Source organism: Suncus etruscus, chromosome 7 (assembly GCF_024139225.1).
Source record: "Suncus etruscus isolate mSunEtr1 chromosome 7, mSunEtr1.pri.cur, whole genome shotgun sequence".
Lineage (NCBI taxonomy): Eukaryota > Metazoa > Chordata > Mammalia > Eulipotyphla > Soricidae > Suncus > Suncus etruscus.
The window spans coordinates 129110263-129137266 of record NC_064854.1 but is presented as its reverse complement, the minus strand read 5'-3'; the positions used below and the strand labels follow the sequence as shown (position 1 = coordinate 129137266).

The 27004-nt window shown below is 36.3% G+C and overlaps 1 protein-coding gene across 3 annotated transcripts in view; it reads left to right on the top strand.

The window, feature by feature from the left end:
• ERC2 (ELKS/RAB6-interacting/CAST family member 2) overlaps positions 1–27004 on the top strand; it is a 1176444-nt gene that overhangs the window by 382425 nt on the left and 767015 nt on the right. For all 3 annotated transcript variants that reach the window (XR_007497514.1, XR_007497513.1, XM_049776157.1), the window contains exon 5: positions 23055–23210. Coding sequence is in view for 1 of the 3 variants with exons in the window: in XM_049776157.1 (XP_049632114.1) it covers positions 23055–23210 (156 nt within the window). In the remaining 2 variants the exon portion in view is untranslated. The remainder of the gene's footprint in view (positions 1–23054; positions 23211–27004) is intronic.

Sequence of the window (27004 nt, the reverse complement as noted above, 5' to 3'; positions counted from 1 at the left end):
TATAAGTGTTTTATATTATTTGAATATTAACTATTTGTCAGATAAGTGGTGAGAAATAATTTTCTAATGTTTTCTCGAAGGCTCGTCTTTTTTTTTCTTTTTTAAAGCTGAAAAAAAATTTTATTTTAATATATTTATTTAAACACCTTGATTACAAACATGATTATGGTTGGGTTTCAGTCATGTAAAGAACACCCCCCTTCACCAGTGCAACATTCCATTCCTAATGTCCCAAATCTCCCTCCACCCCACCCCTCCCCTGCCTGTACTCTAGACAGGCTTTCTACTTCCCTCTTTCATTCTCATTGTTAGAATGTAGTTATTTCTCTAACTACACTCATCACTCTTTGTGGTGAGCTTCATGTCATGAGCTGGAACTTCCAGCCCTCCTCTCTTTTGTCTCTGAAAATTATTGCAAGAATGTCTCTCATTTTTCTTAAAACCCATACATGAGTGAGACTATTCTTCATCTTTCTTTCTCACTCTGATTTATTTCACTCAGCATAAGAGATTCCATGTACATCCATGTATGGGAAAATTTTATGACCTCAACTCTCCTGATGGCTGCATAATATTCCACTGTGTATATGAACCACAGATTCTTTAGCAATTCATCTGTTGAAGGGCATCTTGGTTGTTTCCAGAGTCTTGCTTTGGTAAATAGTGCTGCAATGAATATAGGTATGAGGAAGGGATTTTTGTATCGTATTTTTGTGTTCCTAGGGTATATCCCTAGGAGTGGTTTAGTAAAGCTGAACAAAATCTTACTTCATCTACCAACAGTCCCCAAACTGACTGGTCAGGGTCATCTCTAGAAGGTCACAAATAGGATTATATAGGAAGGGATATAGGGAGCCTCTAGCTTTTGGATGATCTTTAAAATGATTGGCTGTTGTTTAGGGTACCTTCCTACTGTTCCCTTCTGTCCTTCCCTGACAGGCTACCTGGTAGGCCAAGTAGCTTGGGACAGTGTTAATGGAAATAGGCTTGAGGAACACTAGCATGTGGCTTACACTATGTGGTCCTTACAAAATGGCGTCCCTCCTTGTTCAGAAACCAGGACTCCCACAGTCCCTCCTCTTTTTATGGACCTAAGTCAAATCTTTGACTCTTCTTGAGGTTCCTCATCCTGGCCCCTACTTGTAGGCACATACTGGGACATCAACACAAGCATCTTAACTTCACCTATGCATGCTTGAATAAAGCAGGTGAAGAAATTAATTATGCAAAGACCTACTAAGAACATTATCAAAAAATGAACGATGGGGCCGGGCGGTGGCGCTGGAGGTAAGGTGCCTGCCTTGCCTGCGCTAGCCTAGGATGGACCGCGGTTCGATCCCCCGGTGTCCCATATGGTCCCCCAAGCCAGGAGCGACTTCTGAGTGCATAGCCAGGAGTAACCCCTGAGCGTCACTGGGTGTGGCCCAAAAACCAAAAAAAAAAAAAAAAAATGAACGATGACCCAGTCAGGGCAGCTATCAGGGAGGTTTTCCAGGACGATTGAACCACTGTTCATACCGAGTGGCAGAATCTTTCTGTCACCTTTCCTGCCCCTGCAAAGTAGCTTCACCAGCTGCAGTGTCTCATGGATGATCCCTGACTTGTTAGCATCGTAGAAACAACACTGCTTCCTCAGAAGGTTCATCTTTGTAACCTGCATTTGTAGTTATTCTACAAATAGAATTTCAAATATGTATCAACTGATATGTGACTGATTCCTGGTCTTCTCACTATAATAAGAATTTTGAAACAAGTCATCATTATTAGTAGATTTATTAAAGCTTTCTTCAAATTCTTTCTGATAATGTACAATAAAACTAATTTAAACTACTCATTTATATTACTTTTGAAGTCCACTTTCCTTTTATGATACTAGAAATTACCTTTTAGTTTCTTATTTTTGGAAATTGATTCTTTTATTTCAACTTAAAAATCATTGTTTCATTTGAGTATTTTTCGTAAATAAGAGATCAAATATGGGCTTTAGGTATTAGCCAGAAAAAGCAAAATGTCAATTTAGAAATAGAAAGGGATATTTATTTTCAAATGATGAGACTTCTTTCTATTCCCAACCCCAACTCTTCTTATGGCTTTCAGTGTTTGAATTGCCAGTAAATATTTCTGCTATAAAGAGATTTAATGTATTAATTTAATACCTGAAGTTAAATCACAAGAAGCTATTTACTAAAAAGTTATTTTTGTAGTAATCTGGTGGGCCTTTTAAAAAATTCTTAAGAAATGAATGGATTAATATAAGTTGGGATTTAATTAGTGTTATAAGAAAAAAATTGCTTACAAGGTTTAGAGGATACAAAAGAAAATAATTAAGAATGCTTCTTAGATGAGGTAGCTTTAGAAAATTCACAACATTTACATAATTTATGTAAATCGCACAATTTAAATAAAGGGAGAAAGTATTTTATTAATGTTGTCTTTTGTTTATATTTGGGCTTTGGGCCACACTTGATCACACTCCCAGACTACTTCCAGTGAACATGGGAATAGTCCTGGTGATCCTTGGAACCCCAGGTAGAGCTGGGGTTTGATTCAAGAATTACCACATGCAAGTTATATGGCCCATCACTTTGAGCAATTTCCCAGCTAATGCTCAGGTTTTAAACAGTTCTATTATATGAGTAAAGGTTTGGGGACAGGAAATAAGAATGTCTAGGGGAAAATAAGTCATTCAATTAAGTCGCAAAAGATTTTAAATTTAAATTTAAACCATAAGAAACAATACATTTAAACCCTAAGAAAATGCTTGGAAAAATTATAAAGAGAAAAGGTTTTATTTCATAAAATGAATCTGTACTAGAAATGAACACCCGAGCCAAAGCTAATTATTTAAAGAGATTAACGAAAAAAAGAGAAAAATCCTGGGTGAAATTACTGAAAAAAACAAAAGAGGTAACACAAATCATCAATATCAAGATTGTAAATAGCTCCACTATAAATTTTATTATCATTAAAAATCTGAAGGAAGTTGGCTTGCTCTTCAAGTTTATGTTCATCCTTAAACCCACATCTTGATTATTGTCTTTATGTCTCTTTGCTTTCTTGTTCTACTCTGGAGAAACCCAGGCCCTCCCTTAACATGTATTCCTCATCCCCCTGTTTCCCCTCACATCCTTCTCTTTTGTATTATTAATTTGTTTTATTCTTATTTAAATGTTCTCTTTACAATTGAGTGAAGTAGCCAAATACTTATTCCTTTTTAAAGAATTAATTTACTTTATTAAAGAGCATGTATCACATAATTGACTAGTTGATCACAATACAATTGTTTCCAGGTAAGTGAGAGTAAAGTTATTAAAAAAGAAAAGAAAACAAATGGGAAGGAAGAGGAAAAGTGACTACAGCAATAAGAAAATTTATGAAAAGTATTGTATCTCACAATGAGGCCATCAAATCATTGTCAGAAGGTTTAGTATCTTCTTGTTGCTAGTTGATCTTTCTTTCATTCGGAACATGACTTTATTTGTTCTGAGCATTAGATGACTTCAGATACACATTGACATCTAAATTGTTGTGTTTCTATGGAGATGACAGTATTAAGAAAAAATGGAGTTGTTCTATAACTGCAAATGTTGCATAGCAGTTTAGAAATTCCCAGCACTATTCCTGATACCATAGCTATTTTGCTGAGTGAAATAAATCAGAGGGAGAGAGATAGATGCAGAATAGTCTCGCTCATCTATGGCTTTTAAGAAAAATAAGACATTATTGTAATAATGCCCAGAGACAATAGATATGAGGACTGGAAGGACTGGCTCATGATATGAAGCTCATCACAAAGATTGGTGAGTGCAGTTAGAGAAATAACTACACTGACAACTATCATACAATGTTAATAAGTGAGAGAAGTTGAATGCCTGTCTCGAATACAGGAGGGGGGAATTTGGAGGAGGGAATTTGAAGGAAGGAAATGGAGGACATTGGCAATGGGAATGTTGCATGGGTGAAGGGAGGTGTCCTTTATATGACTGAAACCCAACTACAATCATGTCTGTAATCAAGGTGCTTAAATAAAGATTTAAAAATAAAAAAGAAATAATATTTTAATAACAAAAACACAAATAGTCCTATTAAAATTAAGGAGTAAATTAGAATAAATTTTTTCAGAAAAATATTACTAAACAATAGAGACATTAAATGATATTCAACATAACTTAATTTTAGAGAAATTCAAAGCAAAACAAAAATTAGATACAACTTCTCCTTTAGGTTGGATGAAATAAGAAAGACTGGTGAAAGCAATGATTGAGAAGACATGGAAAAACTGAAACCTTCATACATTGATTGGGTAAATGAAAGATGATTCATTTTCATTTAAAAAACTCTTTGAGATTGCATTCAAATAGTAAATAGCCTGTGATCCTGCCACTATACTCAACCAAATGGAAAGCAAGTCCTTATAAAATATATATATACACATGTTCCATTATTAACTCAACATTACTAGTAGTATCCAAAAAGCTGCAACTACCTAATATCCTGTATCTTGCATTAATAAACAAAATATAAGTTCATCCAGACAATGAACTATTATTTGACATTTAAAAGGATTGCAGTATACTAATCTATGGTGTAACATGAAGCTTGAAAACATTATGCTAAGTGACAGAACTGGTTGAACTAGTTGTAAAAAAGACAGATTATATGATCCAATTTTTATGAAATCTCCATTGTATACATATTAACAGAGACAAGAATTAGTTATAATGATTGTTATGGGGCAGGGATCAGAAGGCTGAAGAAGTAACTGTAAAGGATAGAGAACATTAGGTAATGATGTAAATATTGCAGAATTAGATACTGGCAATTTTTGTACAAACTCTAAATGGCTGTATATGTGATATCTATTAAATAAAACTTATTTAAAATACAAATATTTCAAAGGAATGGACTGCACATTTTTATTTTTTGACATTAAAAATAAAATTATAAAATAACCCAAAATAACCACCTAACTGATATATTTATAACACTTACAGTATTTATAGATTTAGGAGATGGAGCTATCTATATATGTATAGTACTGTTGGTAGCATACTTACCTTGCAGAGACTGACCCTACCATTCATATAGTCCTCCAAGTCCACCACAAGTGTTTCCTGAGCATAGAGCCAGTAGTCAACCTTGTATAGCAAAAAATGGCATTTATATATTTAATGTGGTTTATATGTAAGGAAATTATATTTATCAAGTTGTAGTAAGAGTGTGGAGAAAGACCATAAAATGTCAGCACTGATTCTAGATGGGAATTCATCAAGGAATTTGTTTTCCCTTTTCTGAAATTAATTTTTTTTTCAGTAATGTCCATTAGTGATGGGACTGATCAAGACCTATTATTTAGAAAAACAATGTAGTAGAAGTAAGCCACCTGTTCAGTAACTTAATAACGCACAATTTCTCTTATTCTTGTTTTCTTTTATTCTTTTGTTTTTTTGGGCCACACCAGGTGGCGCTCAGGGTTACTCCTGGCTCCGCACTCAGAAATCACTCCTGGCAGGCTCTGGAGACCATATGGGATGCCAGAATTCGAACCATCATTGGTCCTGGTCGGCCGCTTGCAAGGCAATGCCCTACTCTCCAGCCCACCTATTCTTGTTTTCTTTTGCTAAATTTGGGGAGTACCAAAAGGAAGATTAAATTATTTATGGAAACTGAGACTTGTGGCTAATTTTCTGAGCTCCAGTTTTCCTCTTTTTGAAATGGAACCACAGTGTTTGCCTATTTAGAGTCGGTGTGAGGGTTTCAACGGATTATATACATATACAGTTTGCAAATAGAAGGGCTTTCAAAGCATTTTTGACAAGAGATACTAGTGGAGTGAAAAATAGCAGCTCCCAGTTGGCCTGTGGCATAAGTGACCTTGAGACATAATTTTCAGACCACTAAATCCTGGACAAGTCCCTGGCTACCTCTAGCATTCGCTACTGCCAGTTGGTAAATGAAGGGATTGGACTAGATATTTAGCTTTTTATACTCCCCAAACAGGCAAGGTGACTGGCAATTTGGACTCTCAAATGGCCGGCCTGGGAGTCTGAATTGACAGGGCATTATTACAGTTTTAATGCTTGCTTTGTTTGGTCTGCCTTCGCTAGTCCTGCCCAGTCCAGTGCTCAGGTTCCCGGTCTATTGTTTATTTAGAGATTGCAATTTCCTTACTGGCGTGTGCCCTGACCAACAGGGTTGAGAAGTCAACCACAGGCCTCATGTGAACTTCCCTTTCAAGTTTCAGTAATGACAGTGTGCTGGCCATTGCATGCCTCAGACCTCAGGCATGGTCCAGTTTCCACATCCATCAGGCCACACTAGAGACTTTGGGTGGCCTGAATTCCTCTGCTGTTTCTTGCTTTTTTCCATGAAACAAACTGGTGGAGCACAGAAGGATTTGTGGTATGTTTGGGAGATGCTAGGAATGAGGCCTTGAATGTAGGCCTTTAGGGGGTGTTTTGGAGTAGATTAAAGGAGTGGGAAGGACAAGTCTGTGTTGCCACAAGGAGACTTTTCACTCCATGGTTTCCTAAAGAGTTCTGGAAGAGACTAGAAGTTCTTGATGGAGGGAGTCTCTGAATACATTTGATCTTTTGCAAAGTGATTTTTACAGAATATCTAGAAACTCAGACCCTCTTTGTATCCTAAATATATGTGAATGATGTTTGTGGTTCAGCCTTAGGGAGAGAGGGGCTACAATACCACTTTCTACCCTCTAATCTGGAAACTGTTTCTATCATCCCTTTTTGCCTTCTTTTCTCAGCCTCTGCACAGTTTTCTTTTGACCTTGCTCTGTGATCTTTAAAAACTATAAGTATTTTGTGGAGGAAAAATTTTGAAATAGCACCATTACTTGGTGGTATACTTCTTGAGCAATTCTCTCTTGAGGGTGGCCCAAAGACAAGAAGACTATAGGGTCTCGTCTCTCCTATTCAAGCAAAGACTATTTGGACATGTTAAAAAATGATTAAAGAGCTGGGAGAGAGCTTGGTGGCTAGGGGACATGCCCAGTATGTGGTCCCCTGAGGGTTGCTGGGTGTAGTCCTAGAGACTGTTGGTGGGGCCTGGACATTCCTGGCTCTGCAGGACCTTTGTTGTTTCATATCCTGGGTCCTGGTACTGAATTGACAACCAGGTTCACTGACAGTGGCAGGTGAATTGCAGAATTGAAAGAAGACCTAGACACAGAATAGTCTCACTCATCTGTGGGATTTTAGAAAAATAAAAGACATTATTGTAATAATATCCAAAGAAAATAGAGATGAGAGCTAGAAGGACTGGTCCATGATATGAAGCTTACCACCACAAAGAGCGTTGAGTGCAGTTAGAGAAATGACTACCCTGACAATTATCGTGACAATGGTAGTGAGTGAGAGAAATAGAATGCCTGTCTTAAAGGGGCAGAGGAAGGGGGAAGGAGGGAGATGAGGGGCATTGGTGGTGGGAAGGTTGCACTGGTGAAGGGCGGTGTTCTTTTCTATAATTGAAACCCAACTACAAACGTGTTTGTAATCATGGTGCTTAAATAAAGATATTATAAAAAAAAAGTCCCTGGAGTTTCTCAGTACAGCTTGAGAGGCTTCTCACAAAATTAAATAAAAATTTAAAAATCACGAAGGAAGACAATTTAGGTGAAATAAGCAAAACTGAATATTTCATGAAGCATATATTCTCTCTTAGGAAAACTGTGAAATGACTCAGAAGACAAAAAGTTTTAGTGGGTAAAAAATAAAGTCCTGATTGGCTAGAACCACATGCTTCAGCTTATTTAATACACAAGTGGGTGGGCATCTGGGGATTGGTGAACTGGATATATTCCATTTTAGGTCAAGCAAAGCATTTCCCGAGACATAACACTTATCTAAGTATTGGTTTGCTGATGTGGCAGCTTGAAAGGAACTGCTTCTTCGTGGCCTAGAAAGTTATTTCAACTAAGGGAAATCTTAGGCAAGTTATTTTATTTTTATAGGTCTCCTGACTTGTAAAATGGGTCAAAGAAGTACTTAATTCATAGTGTTATGGGGAAGAGTAGAATACAAAATTTTTAGGGTCACAGAAACAGCTCAAAGTAGTAGGACCCATGCCTAGTATGAGTGAAATCTTGGGTTTGATTCCTACATAGCACCTTTTGGGGTATCGGTCTCTGCTTCCAAACTGTTCCAGAAGCCCTGATGGGTGGTCCTATGGATATCTTTATGGGTCTGAGCATAGAATCTCTGTCCTGAACTTCCGGGCTGAGTAAAATCCCTATTGCAGTCATTTTGTATAGTGAAGAGCTTGTATTAGTAAGCCATTCATATTAGAAGTTGTTATTAGGCTCAGGGAACCATATGGATGCCGGGAATCGAACCACTGTCCATCTGGGATTGGCTGCTTGCAAGGCAAATGCCCTATAGCTGTGCTATCTCTCCAAGCCCAGTTTATTTACTTTTTAAAATAATTTTTACTTCAGTAAGAACTGTGATTTTTTTGGAGTTATTCATAGTTTAATTTTAGGCAGATAATATTTCAACACCAATCCCACTACCAGTGTAGAGTCCTGATTTGATTAGAACTTGCAAAGATTCAATTCTCAGCATCCTATATGGTCCTTCTAGCACTACCAGGAGTAATTCTATGTTCAGAGCCAGGACTAACCCCTGACCAAAATGAAAAAAAAAAAAAAAGTTATTAACTGCTTCTAAATACTGTTAGAATCAGTGTTTGCTCCTCTCTTGTGCTATTCCTTACTATATTTTAGATATTAAATATATATTTATATCATTTACATAAATCAGAAAATAACACAAGTATACACAAGAAATTCTTTTTAAATAATTTTTATTGTGACCAAAGTGAATTACGAATCTTTCACAGTAATTTTTAAGTACGTAGTGACAATGAAACAGGGCCATTCCCACCACCAGTGTTGTCCTCCTTACACCCCTGTTCCCAGCATGCATCCCATATCCCTCCTTTGTCCCCCAGACTGCTAGTGTAACTGCTCCCCGCTGTGTATAGCTTGTTCTAGATTGGGTATTGATTCTGTGTTGTTGACTTTGGGTTTGGTGTTTGAGTCTGATCATTTTTTATTTCCACTCAATGTTCATACGACTGTTTGGTTCTGGTACCATCCATTCACCCCACCCCCACCCCCCATTGATGAGGCAGAACAAGATGATTCAAGTTATGTGGTTCTATTGGGAAAAAAAACTGGGAGGATTCTGTCTAGAGGTTATAAACATCAATTTAAAAGAAGAAAGGGAAAAAAGAAGAAAAACAAAACATAAACAAAACAAAAAAAAACCCAGCAACTACAAAATACACAAGAAAAACGCAAAATACACAAGACATTTTTAATGTCTATTTTTCTAACTTGAGAAACCTAACAGAAAAATTATTTTTTTGAATTTCCCTTCTTCAGAAAACAGAGGGTTGTTGAGTGAGACTAAGTCATTGGAGCTGTTAATTCATTCTCCTTATTGTACAAATGCATATTATCCATAGATTAGCAGTGGCATCTGTCACAAGCACAGAGAAATGTGTGCTTTAGGATTAGATGGTGTTTCCTGCTGTGCAGGATACATTTGAGTGGATGGAATCAGTTTTGTAGGTAGCTTCTAGCTCAGAAGCTCTTACTAAATCACAGTAAATGTTAAGTACTAGAGTACTTCAAGATTTACATCTACAGAGTACTCTGAAAACACCCAATAAGGCACCAAAAGAGTAAACAACCTTTATTATGGGGACTTCTGTGCCCTGATTCTAGTGTTCTAGGGTGTGTCTTTTTCCTTTGTTCTTGCCCCTCAAGCTTTACAGGTTGTTGGGTGACTGAGGAAGTACCCCTTGACTCAGCTGCATGTAACACTCTGACTGAGGTTTATAGTCCAATTACGTAATGCAATTTTATTAAAACTGCCTTCACATCTAAATTTTTGTCCTAATCCTTTCATTTCTTCTTTCTCTGACTTTCCTTTCTTTTTGAAACTTAGTTTTCTTATATTTTTGTAGATTATTAATAATAATCTTCAACGTTTACCCTTTTATTGGGGAGAAGTTTGTTCTCTTCGTGATCCTCAAACATATCAGAATGTTTTGTACTAATTGGATGAGTATCATATCTATTATCTCAACTTTTTTTTAAATTTTGTCTTTTATCATATTAAATTCCTACTGGATAACTCATTGTTTTCTTTACACCAGCTTATAAGTGATGCCCACCAGATAGACCCAAGTTCAAACTTGTAACTTGGTTGTAAAGTCTGACATCATTCATTTTTAACTCTTTTGCAACTAAAAGTGTTCAGTGTTCAGTGCATTTAATAAGTTTTATTTATCTTCTTATTACTCCTTGTATGCAATACTCGTCATTTTATTTTTCCCACTGATATTTATTAAATATTAGGTTTGTAGCTTTGTATGTATTATTGCTTTGGTCTGAAAAGAATTGTGTCTTGATTGTTCTAATCTTACTCAGATTTATCTCCATACCTCATATTATATTCCTGAGCTTTATGAATATTTTTTCACTCTACCATGGTATCTTTATCCTTTTTGACTTCTCGATCTGTACACTTATCAAATATTAATCTAAATATATTTTGATGTCATATTTTTATAAATACTTATATTACACTTCTGATAATAAGTGACCCAAACCATCTATGTTGTGGATGCGTATGTGAGTTTTGTGTTTTGGACTGTAAATGTTTCTAATATATCTGAGTGAAGTGAAAAGACACCAGGTCTTTAGTTATATTATTGATTTCTGGTATAAAAGACTACCACAACCTTCTGTAGACCTCCATTTTTTCTTATTTTTTATAACATCAAATAAGGGACACCTGTCTGCATTTATATCAGTTCTATAAAATAATTTAATGGATTTATGGGATCATTAATTGATCCCCGGATCAATTATTGTGTCTGTAGAATCACTGGCTACAAGGCAGAGTCACACTTAAACTCCACTAACACCAGAGGAATTAGGCAGATATCAGAAGGATAGACAGAAAAAAAAGGGCAATGAATATAAACTAGACAATGGAAGTAAGATAATCTTTATGGCACACTTACTTGGCTATTTTCTGCAAATTCACCTATTGCTGCTCTTCTAATTGTCATCCAAATCTTAAGTTATAGGATTCAGCAACATTAGGCGCATATGCAAAGTTAAATAGGTGGACTAAAAATAAAAATAAAAGCTGCAGTTTTGTGCATATGTACTTTGAAGAGTGGGAATTGATGTCTTCAATAGAATCTCCTGGGAGATTTTCTGATAGGTACTTTGTATGCTATAATAAAGCATTTGGTCTCATTTTAAAATATATACACATATATATCACTTATATGTTAAATAGCATGCACTTAAACAAAATCTTATATTGTAGAAGCTCAATGTCTTAGCCAAAGATGTAAATTTTTGAACCAGGATCTGCTTACAGATTTGTGATTTTTCTAAATTGTTTTATGTTTAGTAGTTTTGTTCGATTCAAATTCATTAGTAACAATTCATACACGGAGACCAAGGCCACAGACTGTCCAGCAAAAATCCATTAGAGACACATGTTCTTCTCGAGGGCCATTGGTAATATACTCCCAGATAAGAGGACAGGAAGGGTGTGCATTCCTGATCTTCAGAGATAGTCAAAAGTTGGCCCGAAAGAGACTGTGAAAAGAAACATGAAAGCAACCTAATTGCTTTTAATCTGCCTACTCTGACCAAACATGTGCCATTTTCTATCAAGAATTAGATATTGTCTGAACAAACAAATATAAAGAATACCATGACCACCAACAGAAAACAGTATATCCTCTTGCCATCACCTAATCTAGGCCATCATATTTTAATATTTTGATAAGGTCCTACTGGACATTAAAAAACATAAAAATTCTAACATGCCTTAGGTCCATGTCAATTTGCTTCTGGGGCTTTTGTGTTCACAGAACCAGGGTTAATCCTACACAATAAATTCTTCCCAAGTCAGGGAGGGCATTGCTCACTCAGATGGACAGACCTAGAGCATTCTGTTTACAACTACACTGAGATGGTTTTTAAAGTTAAGATTTTAATAACTTTCATGGTATCCACTAATAATAGTCTAGAATTTTATTCTAAAGAAAGTGCAATATAATAAGTAGGGACATTTCCTGAATATTAAATCACATCTTCTTTAAACTAGAATGGCCCTAAGATTGTTGACTAATGTCCATGGACTGAAATGTGAACATAGAGTTCCTTGCTTTCAAAAGTCCCTGCTATTTTCTTTCTTGGTCTCATTTTAAAATTAAGCCCAGTAATTCTTATTCTATGTGAAAGGAAAGGCCATTGTGACACTTGGCAATAACATAATTATTACATTTTGTGAACAAATTGTATTCTGTTTGGATATTTCTCTCACATATCATTTCAGTATTTACAGTTCCTGAAGAGGAATTGATGTCTGTTTCTTGCTGCTTAAGGGATACATAATGTTTGACAAAAAGAAAAAAAAGAGTAACAATGGTTTCCTCAATGGAAAACAGGTTCTAGAATTTGCTCTCAGGAATTGTACCATTATGTGGGGCCGGAGAGATAGCACAATGGTAAGGTGTTTGCCTTGCATGCAGAAGGACGGTGGTTCAAATCCCGGCATCCCATATGGTCCCCTGAGCCTGCTGGGATTTCTGAGCATAGAACCAGGAGTAGCCTCTGAGCGCTGCAGGGTGTGACCCCCCCCAAAAAAAAAACACAAAAAAGGAATTGTACCATTATGACAAGTTGGATAGCCCTTGAGTTCTATCTTTCCAAATCTCTTTGATTAGAAGGCTTGCCCTTATCTTTTCAGTTTCTGTCAGCCAAATTCCTTGAACATGCTGGATATCTACAGTTATAAACATCCATGATAAAAATCCTTGTGTCTCTTGTCAGCATTATGCCAGGGGATCCTCACTTCCACCACAGTCTCCTTTTCTCCACTAGGGTTGAGAGAATATTTAAAAATGTGGGAGTCTTCATTCTTCCGCACAGGAACTTCAAGTGAAAGATGTTCACCTTGTCTTAGAAGCTGGGAACTTAACTGGAGTCCACAGGCAGAGCCTGTGTATTTGGAGGAATCAAAGAATGACCATTTCCACTGGAAGCACAAATTCGGGCAGAAATCCAAACTGATTGTAGGGTATAAACAGAGGATATTTTTTTAAATAAAAACACACACAAAATCCATTTAGTATCAATTATAGTATACTGTTCCCAGAGAAAAGTCTAGAATTCAAAGTGTTCTTTTATTTAAAATAAGTTAGATTAAATATAAAATAATTTTAGTTTTTCACATGATTTGAGCCTCATGAGTGAGTGCTCAGATTTATGACTGGTTTGAAAATCGATATTGTGGGACCATGGGTTAATAACTGCTTTAAGTTTCTTGTCAGTTACTTATTATGTATCTTTAATATGATACATGTAAATTAGCACTACAAATTTCTTATAATTGTTTTTTTATTGTAGAAGATACATATTGTTTTTCAAAAAGGCTGGACCAATCTGTTTTCCACCAGGTTATGCTCAGGGCTCCTGAGCAGGGCTTGGAAGGGCTGCAGGGATGATCACTCCTGGCAGGGCTTGGAAGAGTGTATCTGGTTCCAGGGTCAACTGCTTGCATGGCAAGTGCCCAATTCACTGTACTTTCTTGCCCCAAGCCCCTAATATTTTAAATTGGGTAAATCATGATGACTTTTTCCGTAAAGAATTCAAACCAGTAATTTGTATTCACTTGATCATTACAGTCCTATTTTTTTCTCCCCAAAAATTAACTGCTAAAGAAATAATTCTTAGGGGTGGGAGTCAAATTAAGTACTTACCAGAGCCATTTTTGCAAATATTTTTTTAAGTACCCCATAAACATTTCTCAAACTTATTTCATACTGAAATCCTCTTTTCACAGATGATTTGGGTTCTGTGGACTTTAGGATAAGTTGTTCTATGTTCCGTGTCAGTTTCCTCATCTCTAAGGAAGTCTCACAATGATTTTCTTTTCGAATTGCATCTTTGTGATAAAAAAATCAAGATGAGAATTTCCAACTCATAACATAAGTTACAAACAACATGTACAGATGAAGAAAACTCTTTGGCATCTGGGAATAAAATATTGTCCTGTCTTCTAAAACTTTACTTCCCAGAACACAGTTAAATGTTTTTCACTTGAGCAAACACGTCTATAACTAGTTATACTTTCTACTGATTCTGGAAGGAAACATCCATATACCACACTAGCGAATATCAGGACTCGTGAGGTAGTTTCCATTCATATTTCTCTTAAAATACATAAAAATTTTTTTAAGTTTTAGAGATTTTTCTACATAGAAAATAAAAAACTATCTTCATTCTGAGTTCTTCAAATGCATGTGATTGAAAATTGTACCCATTTATTTTCCTGACTTCATCTTTTTATTGTTGTTGTTCACTCTTTTAAGTATCTTCTTGGGCATATCCAATAAACCATTATATAGTATCTGTTTTCCTGCCCAGGCCCATTGTATATACTCTTTCTTTCTCTTTGTTTTTTGGGCCACAGCCAGCCATGCTGTGGTTGGTATCTCTCCTTGCAGCTTTTATTGAAACATATGTGGTATTCTGGATTGACACATGCAAGGCAAACACCTTACTCCTGTAGTACCTCTCCAGATTCTCATGATGTTCCTTCATGTCCTTTTCCCCCCTTTGCTTAAAATTTTAGGTGTACATTCTATTATATTTGTTATTGGCTTTATATTTAAAAGCAAAATGTAAGAATAGAAAAATATCTTTTTATTAAAATGATTTCCGTAATACTCACCTATTGTTCTTTCTTTTCGACATTCTGATACGTCTTTCATTAAAAGAATAAAAAAGTTTGTGAGAAAAAAAGTTTTCATTACCTTAAGAAAATGAGTGCCATTGAAAATACCAGTTTGAAAATAATAAAAATTTGTAACAAAATAAAATGTCTTGCACTTGGGGAAACTAACTCAAATATTTAGGTCAAGAAGATTTTCTATATTAAGATTCACAATCTAGGTTTGATCTTTCTTTAGTAGTATGTAATTTTAAAAATTTCAGTGGAAAGCACCTTCTAAATCATTTAGAAGTTTGCAATTGTGGTCACTTCTAAGTTAAAGCCTCAGGAGTTGACTGAGAAGAAAGTTGAAGGTTTCATCTCCATTTGCCTACATGAATGAGACCTGAAATTCTACCAATTTCTCCACAAACATTATATTTATATGTGAGAATTAAAGCATATATTGCAGGACACACATATATTTATACATGTTTAGATGTCTATACATATATAAAAATATATATAAGCAGATGTTTCTTACACACATATATCAAAATACAGTCCAACATTGGTCACCTTAGACCCAGGAATAAAATCTCAGATTTGATAACATATAATCAGGAATGTTGGGTCTTTGAATATTTAATTTGCAATTAAACTCTTATTTTAAACTTAGTTGTAAATGCTGACTGAATACAATTAGGTTTTTGTAAACCTCGTGAACGAACATTTTGTATCTCAAAAAGAGAAGAAATCTACCTCACTCTGATTAGTTTTAATATATCTTGTCTTATATTCTTCAAAGTAATTATGTAGTAAAGCTTTTGGGGGCACAAATAATGTTATATAGTATACCTAAGTCAGTGCTTCTCAATTATTTTCTGTCATGCCCCCCTAGGGAGAAGAAAACATTTTTTGCACTCCCCCGTGCGACTGTAAATAGTATCTTTATTAAAAAAAACTTTGACCTGCAAAACAAAAATACATAAAATTATTTGGGCTGATTTTTTAATCAGAGGTGATGTCTGGATGAATGGCTACAATGAGCATGCTTTGCAATGCATAGCTTTTCAAAGCGGGATTTGAAGCAGGACACAGCAACTCTCAGCTCCAGAGACATACAGAGACATAAACACGGGGCAGTGTTTGCTGAGGTCAAACGCGCCCCCCTTTACACGCACCACTATTTAAGAAGCACTGATCTAAGTGATGGCATGTTTAACACCCATAATTATCTAGAGAGCTTTGAAATTTTATATGATGAACATATTTAAACTGTATAGTCAGAAAAAAATGTTGATCCAAGGTGATATTTTTTCCAAAATATAAGAATAGCGATTCCACAGGACCCAGAAATTCCTCTTCTTAGCATTACAAATACAAAAGAATCAATTGAAAAGAACTAATCTATGATCATTGCAGTGCTTAGTAAAAAAAATAGCTAGAGAGTTAAACAAACAAATATCAAATGATTAATATATGTACATAAAAGTTTCTTTTAATTTTATTTTTTAACTATGAGAACAAAGATGCAAAGAAAGAGGACAAGGTAAAGTTACAGTGGAAGGACAATCACCCATAACATAATTCTCAGAAGAAGTCCCCTTGCTGATATCTTAACTTTGAACTTTCAACCAAAGAACATTAAGATAAATAAAACAACATCCATGTACAATTACTTTGTCCCTCAAGTCCCCAGATTGTAACACATTATAATATTTCTTAACAGCACACAAGGCAATCTAAGGCCATAAAACTTACGTAACTCCTTAAACATTAGAGGCATAATATTTTTTAAATTTCCATGTAATTGCATATTAGCTTAAGTTAACCTCAAATTTTAAGTGTTTTTTTTTAAGGATTAGAGTCAAAGGAGCACAGTAAAAACGGTGTTAGAGTGGCAATTGTTGTTTGCATAGGCCCACCAAAATATGAGGGGCATGAAAAGGAATAATCTTGGCCTAAATACAAAGAGACCCTAACACTGAAGTTTCCTGGCATAAGACCAACTCTAGGCTCCAGGCAAGCTAGATCGTCCAATCCAAGACATTGTCTGTAGTGCCAACACACTTTTCACACAGTCTCTGTTGTTGGTATCATGTTTCTGTATTAAAGATCCTGGAATATGCATATCCTACATTGAAGTCAGGAAAGTCCTCTCGTTTCACCTCACCATTAAAGGGCAATGCAGGGAGCCCTGTCCTGTAAGCAGGTCGTTGTTGTTAAGTCTTCTCAGTGTTAAGGGAAGTCTCTTTTGAGCAAGTCGATGTCTGAGCAGTGGTAGGGTCTTTCGTGGTAGAGGATTGCTTCCAGGTGATGCTATAGACAAACCTGGATGTTTCGTGGATGGCTTCCCTGGTTCAGGGGTGAATGGAAAATGCCCTTTTTTCTGAGGCCTGTGCCAGGTCGTTATGTCAATGTTCAGGGTGTAAAGTCCCTTTGCACTACAAGATTTGTGTGTTCCAATCTCTATTAGATGGGATTTTATTTGTATGTATAGTATTTTCCCATTTTATTGTGCCTATGCAAAAAAAGGAGCAATGCCACATGGCGTTATTGGCGCATATGGGGGCCGTAAGAACAAGTCCAACAATCCCCATGACATGGTTCATTCACAAGCATTAATATGGGGACTCTTTCAACAAAATTCCTTGTTGAATAGCTCATAAAGAGAAGATAAAAAGTGGTTAGAATAGTCACTGTATAAGAGATTATTTAGTAAGACTTTTAGCTGTCAGAGAAAAAACACAAAATATTCTAAAGAAATACCTGTCCTTTTATGTCTTTTGAAACAGTTTGGAGTTGTTACACACATGCACGGCTTTGGTCTGTGATTAGGATTGTGCAATACTGAAGTTAAAAAGAGTAATGTGGGTTAGTGATGTTTGGGGGGGGGTGAGAGAGTTAAGGAGTAAAAATGAGCTTTGTAGGGGTGCGGGAAAGGGCAGAATACAAAATGGACATTCTGGATATGCAAAACATAAGATAAAGATAAGGAATACTCTTAATACATGCAGTGCATGTTTTTCCATATGCAAAGTGGTCAGAAATTGCCGGTGACAAACCGCAACCGAGCAAATCTCAGCACACCCAAAGTTAGGACCAACCATTTCTGGCCGCCTGGGCTGCCACCCCAGAAGGCCAGTAGTCCGGGGGCAGAAGAGGGGAAGGCTGGGGGCCTATCAAGGCTCCCAGCGCACCCAAGTTAGGGAGAAGGTCTTTCACATGGGGTCTCCCCAAACACCATGCCAGCTAGAGCCAGCCTCCAGCTCAAGAGAGGATAGAAAGAGAGCCGGAAGCCAGGATCTGCCCCGTACATAAAAGTTTTAGTATACATTCTCTAATGTTATTCAGCCATAAGAAAAGATAAACTCATGCCGTTTACTGATATTTGAATGGAATTTGAGATTATCATAGTAAGCACAGTAAGTCAGAGGGACAAGGACACACATCAAATGCCCTCACTTATTTGTGGTATATAGAAAAATAAGACAAGGGAACGGAAGGTTTTATAAAATGTAAAACCCTTAACTATGGATTATAGAAATAAAAATTCCAATTTGGGAAGAATTAGTAGTTGGTAGTAATGAAGCAGACTGAAAGTAACATAAAAACATTAGTTAAGGACACAATGGTGCTATAGATCTATGTACATTAAAGCCATGAACCAACGCTTTTATAAGCATATGATCTACACTACAATATCAATTCCATATAAAAGGGGGAGTGGAGATGAAGTCAAACTTTCTCAAGGTTTAACTCTCAAGACCTCCTGGTCCTCAGCTCTATTGTCTCTTGATGAGACATAAAGATAAGAGACATATAGAAAATATAGAAGGCAAAAATGTATATAAAATGCAAATAACCAGGAAAATGCAAACCCAAACTATAATTAAGATATCTCACATCAGTGAGAGTGAAACTCATCAAAATGAACAACAAGAACAACAAAAACCAACAATAACAACAGTGAGTGCTTTTGCTCAGGGATGTGAAAGACAGAGAACTCTCGTTCATTTCTGATGAAAAGTTGACTGAGGAAAAACCTTTCATTTTTAAATTACTTTATTTAAACATCAAGGTTAAAAGGTTGTTCAAAATGCAGTTTTTTTTTCACAGTTACAAAGTGGATCATGATTGAGTTTCCATCAGACACTGTACAACATCCATCACTTCACCAGTACATTTTCCACCACCCATGTCACCAATTTCCCTTTTGCCTCCTTCATGCTCTCTTCTCTAGGGCAGATACTTTTCTTCTTTCTCTCTCTTTCTCTCCTTTTTTTCCTTTTAGACACTGTGATGTGCAACATCACTATCTCCTTTAAGCATCCAGTTCTTGTCCAGAATGATAATTTTCAATTATCATGGTCATTGTGTATAATTGAGGCTGGTGAAATTAGATCTTGGGCATGTAAGGAAAATACAAATTAAAAAACCACCAACAAGCCACTTTTGGGAAATAATTCTAACAAACCTTTAGTTTAGGTGGGGATGGAATATTTATAACGTGTCTCAGCTAACCAGGTTAGGGGGAAAACAGGAAAAGGAGAAAGACAGGACAAGTGCTCTGTTTAAAGAAAAAATAGATGGAAAGGAAAAAATAAATACAATTAATGGAAAAAATGGGATGTGGGTCCTGTTTAATGGAAAAACAGGACATATGCTCTGTTTAAGGATAAAAAAGGATGCGTGTTCTGTTAGGCTCTATGTGTTTAGCTACAATTGTGGTCCTTTCTCTGCACTACCCACTATTTTTGGCAATCTTCCTACCATGGATTGGCCTTCCTGGTCCTTATCACTATTTTAGTCTTCGGATATGAGGAAAGGACAAAAAACTAGAAGCTGAACTTCTAAATCAGTCATCAACACAACTCCTAGGAATATACTCTAGAAGCCCCAAAAAACACAGTGCAGAAGAGTCTTCTGCATTCCTACGTTCACTACAGCACTATTCACAATAGCCAGAATCTGGAAACAACCCCAGTGCTCGAGAATGGGTGAATGGAGAAAGATCATGGTACATATATGCAGTGGAATACTATACAGCTGCTATAAAAATTTAGTCGTGAAATTTGCTTAGACATGGATAGATATGGAGAGTATTATGCTGAGTAAAATGAGTCAGAGGGAGAGTGATAAACATGGAATAATCACTTTTATTTGTGGTATATAAAAACGAGAAAGCCTTTTTTGAAAACAATGTGGATACCTCAAAAATTAGGACTTGAGATTTTATATGACCCAACAATTCCACTTATTGACATTTAATTCAAGGGCCCAAAATAAAGAAACATAGAGAATAACAACTAGCCAAAGGTAAAAGAAATTGAGAAGTAGCCTTGAGTAATAAACTTATAGCAGGGATGGAATGAGTGGGCATAGGGAGGGAAGGACACTCTGTTGGAGAGCTTGATGCTGGAATATGTCATGCACGAAGCCTCACGAGTAACAGTAGCATAAAGCATGTTGCATAACATTAATCTTTTTAAATTGCACTTAGAATAAAATGACTTTTAAGTAGGCTGGTTGGGGAGTGGGAGGAAAGCTTGACACATTGATGCAGGGCACTGACACCAATGGGGGGTGCGGTGTTGGAACACGTATGCTGAAATTCTATTACTGACACTTTTGTAAATCACAGTGCCTACATGAACATTGGAAAGAAAATTGAAAATTAAGAAATGACTCTGATTTAAGAAGGAAAATTGAAAAGAAAAGAGAAAATTAAAAAGTGCCTGATTTAAGAAGGCGCTTATGAGCTTTTAGACATTCATGAGTTTTTCATAGTTTTTTTCCCCATCATCTTTATTATTGTTGCTTCTTTTTTTTTTCCTACAGAGTTCTCATAGCTTAAAACTTAAATATGTCACCCAGGATAACTCCCAGGATTGTGAGCTTGTGCTTTTACAATGAGATGACAAAGAATATTTAAAGAGGGCCCAGAGAGATAGCACAGCGGCATTTGCCTTGCAAGCAGCCGATCCAGGACCCAAGGTGGTTGGTTCGAATCCCGGTGTCCCATAGGGTCCCCCATGGTGCCTGCCAGGAGCTATTTCTGAGCAGACAGCCAGGAGTAACCCCTGAGCACCGCTGGGTGTGGCTCAAACACCAAAAAAAAAAAAAAAAAAAAAAGAATATTTAAAGAATGTTAAAAGACATGTAAAGAACAGAGATTTGGGACTAAGGACACGTAACTCTTTGATATTGTTCCTGCTCTGGGAGTGAGACCTGGAATTGATTCCTGAGCTTTGCCCAGGTGATCCCCAGTGCTGTATCAAGTGTTCCCCCAAAACTACAACCAATTGAATGAGCTTTATACTCGAGATTGTACGCCGGAGAACTCTCAGTCATTACTAGAAGGTGGAAGTCAATATGTCGTTGACGATGCTCCTTCTCTTCCCCCTTTAAACAATAAATAGGGACTGTTAATAAAGTGATTATTATATTGCCATATGAATTATGCCATAAAGAATGAAACATAGGAAAATAAATCGAAAGTAGTCACAGAGTCAGGAAAGACAGCTGTTGTCTAGCAGTGCTGTTAAAACTTCCCGATTGATCTGGCCAGTGTTCAATACGAGGGTCAGCACTATGGGAAGTGCTATGCAAACCCTATAGTGTTGGATACCACCAGGTCCATTCTGTTGGTGCCCTGGAGCTTCAGAGTCATACCCAGCATTGCTTTAGGTATCTCCAGGGTTACACCCAGTGATGCTCTAGAGGGAGCCATCTGGTATTGGGGTTTGAATTCAGGTCCTCAAGTCTGCAAATCATACACCTCTGACCACTGAGCACTATCCCTGGCCCTGCTGTAATTTATTGTGAGTTAGTTCTATCTAGAATAATAATTTTTGAGACTAGTCATTGAGGTTAGTGGAATGTACTTTTCTGACTGTAAGAGCTTTCTTCTGTACTTTATAATGCATTATCTCTTAGGTTTTGTTTTCTCGAGAGGGATTTTTAAGGAAGGGCACACCTCTCAGTTCTCAGATCTTATTCCTGGCTCTCTTCTCCGGGATCACTCTTGTTAGCTTGTGTGAATGTGGCCTTCAGATAAGAGTTGAAGACAAAGGGAGACACAAGACCCGGAATATGGCACCCAAGTCCATGCACTCAGAATAGGCTTTCACAGATCAGCCTTGTAATATCTGAATTATGTATTTTGTGGCATTTGATTGGGTATATCCCTTTTATCTGCTTCCTGGGGATGTACATTCAGCTCTGACACATGGATGTGATGGCTATTTAACCCAGTGGAAAAGTGACTCGTGGTTCTTGATTTTTGGAAACCTGTTCCCAGGTGGAAGTCTTGAACCCTTAGCTAGCTAAGCTTATAAAACCCCACTTTGTGACTTGAATTGCCAGGTGGTCTCTTTGTCTTATCACTGGGCTGCTAGCATGAACCCAACAAAACCTGAACTGGGTGTCTGCAAAACAAGAAGAACCTTCTTTGTTTTACTCTCTCTGACCCTTATGTATTATTTCTTTAACTTGTGTATAGCTTCTATTATTTCATTACAAAAATTTTCTCCATTTTTTTCGATTAATCCCATATTTGAGTGTAATATTTATTTTTTTTAAAAAATTCTGTAGCAATAAATAGAGTGAAATATTTTTAAGTTAGTAATTTTTATGTCATACAAGGAACTATCTGCTAAGTAAATCATTGTTTGTGATATATATCTTCAAATTGCAACGTATTTTCAAAAACTAGTATGTCAGTCATATGGCCCAAACTTGCTTCTTTAATTTTACTCATGCCCGTAGCTTAGATGAAACTCCTTTTCCCCATTAGTAGATTTTAATTTAAAGTCAAATTCCAAGCATGCCTAATAAAAACAGCCAATGAATATAGGCAGGAAAATTTTTTTTGTAAATTGACAAAATACAAAAAGACACTGGTAAACTACATACAAATTACAGATTTGTCTGCTTAAATGAAATTTCTGGTATTTTTTAATGCTGTGAATTACTTTTATCCCTGTTGTTTTGGCAATTTGATTACCAGACACTAGTCAATATATCTGGGCAATTCTGTATTCAGTTGACACATGGTCTTTATTGCAACCTTAAAATATAATCTCACAAATAGTTCCTTGAAGTGAAAAAATTAAATTCTTTGGAATTCAGGAATATGTTTTTCTATGGTTAAAGTATTGCCTCTATAATTTATTCTTGAAATTCTGTTTTGGAGATACAAAAAACACCCTTCCCAATACCAAAACAATATTAATTCTTTCTTCTTACCACTGTTTCTTTCTTTTTCTGTAACCACAGGACACAAAAATCGCTTCATTGGAGCGAAACATACGGGATCTTGAGGATGAAATCCAGATGTTAAAAGCCAATGGTGTGCTAAATACTGAAGACCGCGAAGAAGAGATCAAACAAATAGAGGTTTACAAAAGTCACTCTAAGTTCATGAAAACCAAGGTATGGTCCAGAGTTATAAACTTTTATATTCTTACACTGACTGGAAAGTTATGGTTTACATATATGCTTTTCTCAAATACCTACATAATCTGTCTTCTGTGATATCATGAAATCTTTGGATAATAAAGAACAAGGAAGAAGATTTTTAGTTTAGAGATGTGGACTCCAAAATGAAATCAGAGAAAATCCCGGGTCTCAGACTTTTTCCATAAGTTCCTTTGGTGTCCATCTTAAATTTATTTTTTTTCCTTAATAGTCCTCTTCTTCTAAATTTCTGTTTCCTTAACTTTTCTGTTTTGAAGATTTGTTCCATAAACATTTCTGAAGAAGGTGATTGTTTCAAAAGATGTTCATCTTAAAAATCAATTTATTTGCTTGAGGTGACCATCCATCTTCTTTTTCCTAAGGGTTGTTTTAGCTATTTGTGGGCATTTATTCTTCCAAATGAATTTCAAAAATGTTTATCCACTTATTTGGAGAATATATTATGTATTCTTAGAGCAGGGGTCTCAAACTCGTGGCCCGGGGTGCGTTTGCGGCCCTCCGTACAACATTTTGTGGTCCACGGCCGGCCTTCAAATATCGCAGTATTGGCAATTATTCGCTTACCGAATAATCACAATAAAAATCACATTAGTAAGAAAAATATCGCATTAAACATTCGCATACCCCGAGCAGTTCCGTTCAGGGTATGCAAATGTTTAATGCAATTTTTTATTGTGAATATTTGGTAAGCAAAATCCCATATGCGGCCCTGCCTCACCCCGACTTTGCCTCCTGCAGCCCCCAGGTAAATTGAGTTTGAGACCCCTGCCTTAGAGGGACTTGATTCCATCTGTACAATGCTCTGGGGAGTATTATCATTTTGATGATGTTGATCCTCCCACTCCTTGAACAGGGTATATGTCCCCAGTTCCTTGTGTCCTCTTATTTCTTGAAGCAGTATTTTGTAGTTTTTTTTGTTTAAGTCCTTCACTTCTTTAATTGACACAAAGGTATTTGAGTTTTTGTGGTATTATTGTGAATGAAAATTTTAATTCCTATTTCTTCTCTATCACTGTTTGTATATATGAAGGCCATTGATTTTTGCGTGTTAATTTTGTAGCCTCCCACTTTGCTATACAAATCTATTGTTTCTAGAAGTTTTTTGGTAGACTCTTTAGGGTCTTCTTAATATAGGATCATGTTATCTGCAAACAATGAGAGCTTGACTTCTTCCTTTCCTATTTGGATGCCCCTAGTATCTTTTTCTTGCCTGATTGCTGTGGCAAGCACTTCCAGTACTAGTTTGAATAGAAGTGATGAGAGGGAAAGTCTTGTCTTGTGCCAACTTTTAAAGTTGGTTTAAAGGTTTTCTCATTGAGTATAATATTTGCCATGGGCTTGAGGTAAATGCCCTTGACTATATTGAGAAAAGTTCCACCCATTCCCGTTGTGTTGAGAGTTTTAATCATGAACAGATGATGGACCTTATCAAATGATTTCTCAGCATCTATTGATACAATCATATGGTTTTTATTTTTCGTTTTGTTGATATGGTATATTATGTTGACTGACATGTGAATGTTTAACCATCCTTGCATCTCTAGGATGAATTCTACTTTGTCATGATGTATGACCTTCTTGATGGGGCATTGGATCCTATTTGCTAAAATTTTGTTGAGGATTTTTGCATCTGTTTTCATCAAGGATGTTGTCTATAGTCCACTTTTTTGTGGCATCTCTATCTGCTTTTGGTATCAGGGTTATGTTAGCTTTGTAAGAAGTATTTGCAAGTATTTATGCTTCTTCAACTGCCTGCAAGAGTCTGAAAATGGTTAGCAATAAGTCCTCTTGAAAGATTTGAAAGAATTGGCTAGTGAATCCTTCTGGGCCTGGGCTTTTGTTTTGGGGAAGAATTTTGATTACTGGTTTGATTTCCTTAATAGCGATAGGTCTGTTCAGCTATGCCAGATAATCTTGGGTTAGCCTTGAGAGGTTAAAAGAAGATGGGAGGCATTACTTTTACTCACTTTAAATTGTATTACAAAGCAATAGTCATCAAAACAGCAATGGTATTGGAATAAAGACAGATCCACAAATCAATAGAATAGACTCGAGTATTCAGACAATGACCGCCAGATATAAAAGTAAATAAAATTTTGATAAATGGGAAATAAATGAAAAAATGGAGCAAAGAAAGCCTCTTCAACAAGTGGCTTTGGGGCAACTGATCAGCCACATGCAAAAAAAGAAAACCCAGACTTCTTCTAACACCATGCACAAAGGTCAAATAAAAAGTGATTGAAGACCTTAATAGTAGACCCCCCCAAAATAGGTAAATACAAGAAAATGTAGGCAAAACACTCTGTGACATTGAGGATCAAGGCATCTATAACAAGGAAACACCTCTTTCCAAGAAATTGTAAACAAATATAAACAAATAAGACTGAGAAATTTCTGCATCTCAAAGAAAACAGTAAGATACAAAGGACACCTCCAGAATGGGAGAAACTAATAACTTAAAACCCATCTCATAAGGGGCTAATATCTAAGACATACAATGTACTGACAGAACCTAACAATTAAAAAACATCTAATTTTATTAAAAATGGGGAAAAATGAACACATTTTTAAAGAAAAATATAGATGACCAAAAGGCATATAAAAATTGCAATATATCACTAATCATCAGAGAGATGCAACTCAAAATATCAATGAAATATCATTTCACACCACAGACACTTGCAGACAACAGAAAAAAACAAGAACTTTCAGTGCTGGCTAATGCTGATGCAGGGAGAAAATGACTCTCATTCACTGCTAGTGGGAATGCAATCTAGTCCAGCCTCTCTGGAAAACAATATCTGTAGTCCTCAAAAATCTGGAAATTGAGCTCCCATATGGCCCAGTAATACCACTCTTAGGGATATACCCTAGGAACACCAAAACACTATACAATAATGCCCTCTGCATGCTTATGTTTATCACAGCACTATTTACAATACCCAGGATTTGGAAACAATCCATAAGCCAGACAACAAAGGAGTGGCTCAAGAAACTATGGTACATAGAAACAATGAATACATGCAGTCATCAGGAAAAATAAAGTCATGAAATTTTCCTATACATGAAGACTATTATACTTAGTGAAATGAGCCAGAGGGAGAGGGAAAGATATAGAATAGTTTCACTCATCTGTGGGATATAAGAAAAATGACAGTTTAAAAATAATTTCCAGAGACAATAGAGATGAATGCTGGGAGGATCAGTTCATGTGTAGCTTGCCACACAGAGTGGTGTGTGCAGTTAGAACACTAACCAGAATGACAAGTACTGTGACAATGAGTATGAGAGAGAGAGAGAGAGAGAGAGAGAGAGAGAGAGAGAGAGAGAGAGAGAGAGAGAGAGAGAGAGAGAGAATGGTTGGGGTGGGGGAGGAAATAAGGGACATTGTACTGGTGAAGGGTATTGTACGTTCTATGACTGAAACCCAAGTACAAAAAAAATTGTAACCAAGGTGTTTAAATAAAAAATAATAAAAAATAATAGTCGTTTCAGGTGGCATTGTAACATTTTGGTCTTAGCATAGTGTATACAGTGGAACATCATAATTTTTGAATAAAAATTCTGCTCCTTGATCAAATTATTCAATTTATTTAAGCCTCGGTTTTTTTAATGCTTGATACAGAGATAAGAAAAAGAAAATTAAAATATTGGTTTGCTTTGTCAGTTCTCAGAGATTATATATTAAAATAGACAGTGTCTGGGTTAGATTTTTAATATACTGGGTAGGATGCTTGCCTATGAAATAT